Source organism: Oncorhynchus clarkii, chromosome 9 (assembly GCF_045791955.1).
Source record: "Oncorhynchus clarkii lewisi isolate Uvic-CL-2024 chromosome 9, UVic_Ocla_1.0, whole genome shotgun sequence".
Lineage (NCBI taxonomy): Eukaryota > Metazoa > Chordata > Actinopteri > Salmoniformes > Salmonidae > Oncorhynchus > Oncorhynchus clarkii.
The window spans coordinates 13,981,179-13,984,693 of NC_092155.1; the positions used below are offsets into that span (position 1 = coordinate 13,981,179).

General features: G+C 53.0%; 1 protein-coding gene across 1 annotated transcript; it reads left to right on the forward strand.

The window, feature by feature from the left end:
* The first annotated feature begins 547 nt into the window (after positions 1-547).
* On the forward strand, positions 548-3,080 carry LOC139417044 (putative uncharacterized protein DDB_G0282133). Its single transcript, XM_071166278.1, has 6 exons — positions 548-823; positions 930-1,677; positions 1,766-1,866; positions 2,033-2,091; positions 2,216-2,541; positions 2,575-3,080. Exons 1-6 carry the CDS (start codon positions 548-550, stop codon positions 3,078-3,080), a joined length of 2,016 nt encoding a protein of 671 aa, XP_071022379.1.
* Positions 3,081-3,515: the final 435 nt, after the last annotated feature.

Sequence of the window (3,515 nt, forward strand, 5' to 3'; positions counted from 1 at the left end):
GACAACCACGGCTCCTACTACCACATCCACGGCTCCTACTACGACAACTGCTGCTCCTACAACCGCAGCTCCTACTACGACAACCGCAGCTCCTACTACGACAACCACAGCTCCTACTACGTCAACCGTAGCTCCTACTACGACATCGGCATCCCCTACTACGACAACTGCAGATCCTATTACGACAACCACAGCTCCTACTACGTCAACCGTAGCTCCTACTACGACATCTTTGGCTCCTACTACGACAACGGCATCTCCTACTACGACAACGGAAGCTCCTACATCGACAACCGCTGCTTCTACAACGACAACCGTGGCTCCTACAACTGCGGCTCCTACAACCGCACCTCCTACTACGACAACCGCAGCTCCTACTACGACAACTGCAGCTCTTACGACGAAAACTGCAGCTCTTACTACGACAACCGCAGCTCCTAATATGACAACCGCAGATCCTTCCACGACAACCGCAGTTCCAACTACGACAACCGCATCTCCTACTACGACAACCACAGCTCCTACTACGACAACCGCAGCTCCTACTATGACAACCACAGCTCCTACTACGACAACCGCAGCTCCTACTACGACAACCGCTGATCCTACTACGACAACCACAGATCCTACCACGACAACCACAGCTCCTACTACGACAACCATAGCTCCTACTACGACATCTTTGGCTACTACTACGACATCGGCATATCCTGCTACGACATCGGCGGCTCCTACCACGACAACGGCAGCTCCGACTACGACAACCACAACTCCTACAACCGCAGCTCCAACTACGAGAACCACAGCTCCTACTACGACAACCGTAGCTCCTACTACGACATCTTTGGCTCCTACTAAGACATCGGCATCTCCTACTACGACATCGGCGTCTCCAACTACGACAACCGCGGCTCCTACAACAACCGCAGCTCCTACTACAAAAGCACAACCACAGATCCTACTACGAAAACCGCAGATCCTTCTACGACAACCGCAGTTCCAACTACGACAACCGCAGCTCCTACTACGAAAACCACAGCTCCTACTACGACAACCGCAGCTCCTACTACGACAACAACAGCTCCTACTACGACAACCGCAGATCCTACTACGAAAACCGCAGATCCTTCTACGACAACCGCAGTTCCAACTACGACAACCGCAGCTCCTACTACGAAAACCACAGCTCCTACTACGACAACCACAGCTCCTACTACGACAACCATAGCTCCTACTACAACATCTTTGGCTCCTACTACGACATCGGCATCTCCTGCTACGACATCGGCGGCTCCTACTACGACAACGGCAGCTCCGACTACGACAACCACAACTCCTACAACCGCAGCTCCAACTACGACAACCGCAGCTCCTACTACGACAACTGCAGATCCTACTACGACAACCACAGCTCCTACTACGACAAACGTAGCTTCTACTACGACGTCTTTGGCTCCTACTACGACATCGGCATCTCCTACTACAACATCGGCGGCTCCAACTATGACAACCGCGGCTCCTACAACAACCGCAGCTCCGACTACTACAAAAGCAGCTCCTACTACGACAACCACATATCCTACTACGACAACCGCAGATCCTTCTTCGACAACCGCAGTTCCAACTACGACAACCGCAGCTCCTACTACGACAACCACAGCTCCTTCTACGACAACCGCAGCTCCTACTACGACAACCACAGCTCCTACTACGACAACCGCAGCTCCTACTACGACAACTGCTGATCCTACTACGACAACCACAGCTCCTACCACGACAACCACAGCTCCTACTACGACAACCATAGCTCCTACTACGACATCTTCGGCTACTACTACGACATCGGCATCTCCTGCTACGACATCGGTGGCTCCTACTACGACAACGGCAGCTCCGACTACGACAACCACAACTCCTACAACCTCAGCTCCTACTACGACAACCACAGCTCCTACTACGACAACCGCAGCTCCTACTACGACAACCACAGCTCCTACTACGACAACCACAGCTCCTACTACCACAACCATAGCTCCTACTACGACATCTTTGGCTACTACTACGACATCGGCATCTCCTGCTACGACATCGGTGGCTCCTACTACGACAACGGCAGCTCCGACTACGACAACCACAACTCCTACAACCGCAGCTCCTACTACGACAACCACAGCTCCTACTACGACAACCGCAGCTCCTACTACGACAACCACAGCTCCTACTACAACAACCACAGCTCCTACTACGACAACCATAGCTCCTACTACGACATATTTGGCTACTACTACGACATCGGCATCTCCTGCTACGACATCGGCGGCTCCTACTACGACAACGGCAGCTCCGACTACGACAACCACAACTCCTACAACCGCAGCTCCAACTCCGACAACCGCAGCTCCTACTACGACAACCGCAGAACCTACTACGACAAACGCAGATCCTACTACGACAACCGCAGATCCTTCTACGACAACCGCAGTTCCAACAACGACAACCGCATCTCCTACTACGACAACCACAGCTCCTACTACGACAACCGCAGCTCCTACTACGACAACCGTAGCTCATAAGACGACATCTTTGGCTCCTACTACGACATCGGCAACTCCTACTACGACAATGGCAGCTCCAACAACGACAACCGCAGCTCCTACTACGACAACCACGGCTCCTACTACCACATCCACGGCTCCTACTACGACAACTGCTGCTCCTACAACCGCAGCTCCAACTTCGACAACCGCAGCTCCTACTACGACAACCACAGCTCCTACTACGTCAACCGTAGCTCCTACTACGACATCGGCATCCCCTACTACGACAACTGCAGATCCTATTACGACAACCACAGCTCCTACTACGTCAACCGTAGCTCCTACTACGACATCTTTGGCTCCTACTACGACAACGGCAGCTCCTACATCGACAACCGCTGCTTCTACAACGACAACCGTGGCTCCTACAACTGCGGCTCCTACAACCGCACCTCCTACTACGACAACCGCAGCTCCTACTACGACAACTGCAGCTCTTACGACGAAAACTGCAGCTCTTACTACGACAACCGCAGCTCCTAATATGACAACCGCAGATCCTTCCACGACAACCGCAGTTCCAACTACGACAACCGCATCTCCTACTACGACAACCACAGCTCCTACTACGACAACCGCAGCTCCTACTATGACAACCACAGCTCCTACTACGACAACCGCAGCTCCTACTACGACAACCGCTGATCCTACTACGACAACCACAGATCCTACCACGACAACCACAGCTCCTACTACGACAACCATAGCTCCTACTACGACATCTTTGGCTACTACTACGACATCGGCATATCCTGCTACGACATCGGCGGCTCCTACCACGACAACGGCAGCTCCGACTACGACAACCACAACTCCTACAACCGCAGCTCCAACTACGACAACCACAGCTCCTACTACGACAACCGTAGCTCCTACTACGACATCTTTGGCTCCTACTACGACATCGGCATCTCCTAC

What these genes read in the sequence shown, in the direction of transcription:
- LOC139417044 (XM_071166278.1), top strand. Translation starts at nt 548, where the DNA reads ATGACAACCACAGCTCCTACTACGACAACCGCAGCTCCTACTACGACA. An exon ending in CAGCTCCTTCTACGACAACC is followed by an intron (nt 1,678 to 1,765) that starts GCAGCTCCTACT and finishes CGACAACCACAG; the next exon opens with CTCCTACCACGACAACCACA. An exon ending in CATCTCCTGCTACGACATCG is followed by an intron (nt 1,867 to 2,032) that starts GTGGCTCCTACT and finishes CCACAACCATAG; the next exon opens with CTCCTACTACGACATCTTTG.